This window comes from Apteryx rowi, unplaced genomic scaffold, assembly GCF_003343035.1.
Source record: "Apteryx rowi isolate R43461 unplaced genomic scaffold, aptRow1 scaffold_98, whole genome shotgun sequence".
NCBI classification, from domain to species: Eukaryota; Metazoa; Chordata; class Aves; order Apterygiformes; family Apterygidae; genus Apteryx; species Apteryx rowi.
Window position 1 is genome coordinate 1,495,167 of NW_020451293.1, and position 1,154 is coordinate 1,496,320.

At 76.4% G+C, this 1,154-nt stretch overlaps 1 protein-coding gene across 1 annotated transcript in view; it reads right to left on the minus strand.

The window, feature by feature from the left end:
• LOC112960594 (acylamino-acid-releasing enzyme-like) overlaps positions 1-396 on the minus strand; it is a 5,492-nt gene extending 5,096 nt beyond the window's left edge. The window contains exon 1 of the mRNA XM_026055026.1: positions 360-396. Within this exon, the coding sequence (XP_025910811.1) occupies positions 360-371 (12 nt within the window). The 5' untranslated portion in view covers positions 372-396. The remainder of the gene's footprint in view (positions 1-359) is intronic.
• Between the last annotated feature and the right edge of the window lie 758 nt (positions 397-1,154).

A 1,154-nucleotide genomic window follows, 5' to 3' on the forward strand; every position in this document is an offset into this window, starting at 1 on the left:
GTTACGGGGGAACCTGGGAGCAAGTACTGGTATTGGGGAGGGGTCGGTGCCCCGGGGGGCAGTTAGCAAGGTATGGAGGGGGGCAATTACGAGGGGACCGGGGGGCAGTGCTCGAGGGGGGGCAATTACCGAGGTACTGGGGGCTCCCGGGTGTTGGGCAGAGGCATTTACCGGGAAGGTGCTACCGGGGCAGCAGTGCCTGGGGGGCAGCTACCGAGCTGCCGGGGAGGGGGAAGTGCCCGGGGGGGGTCGCAGCGCCGCAGTTACCGGGGCGGCGAACACGGGGTGGGGGGGCAGCGCCAGGGGCGGGGTCCCGGGGCAGTGACGTCACGGCCCCCCTCCCCCCCACAGCCCCTCACCGGCGGCTCCATGTCGCGGCGGCGCGGCGGGGGCGGGGCCGGCACCGGCACTTCCGGGCAGGGGGCGGGGCGGGAGCCGCGCGACACCTCCCATTGGCTGAGGCGTCCCCTGGTGGGCGCGGCGGCGGGGCGCTGCGGCGTCCCCTGGTGGTCGCGGGCGGCGCCGCTGCGGGGAGCTCGGCGGCGCCGCCGGGCTGGGCGGGGCGGGAGGAGACCCACCCGTGAGGGCGCCGCCTGGGGCGCGGTGCGATGACCCCCGTGGTGCGAGGGGCCTCGGGTGCGAGGGCACCCGCGGCCCAGAGCGCCCCAACAGCACGTCCCACCGCAAGGCCCGGCTCGGTGTGCGGGGCCTTCGCGGAGGCCACCCGCAGCGGGCAGATGGCTGCGCGGGCGCTGCGCGGGAGCGCATCCGCGTGGGCCGGCGAGGCCGTGCCAGGCGCCGAGGCTGCCATACGGCGCCCAGTGGCGGGCGGGCGCCGTCGCTCAGCGCTGGGCCTGCGCCAGGCGCTGTGGGGGCCGAGCCGCGGCTGCACTGCCGGGCCCAGGCCTCTCCGTACGCCAGCGCCCAGGCGGTGGTGGCAGGGATGGGGGCACAGCCCTGCGGCGCGTGGCCTGGGGCCGATGTGGCCTGGGGGCACCACTCCCCTTCCAAGAGAGCGCTGAGCCAGGCACAAAATGGCCTTTCGCTGCCCTGACTCGGGGGCTGGCGCCCCACCAGGTCTGTGCAGGGGACCAGGAGAGCGCAGGCTCCGTCCCGGCGTGCAGTGGTTGGGTTGCTTCAGGCCTGGGAGCTGT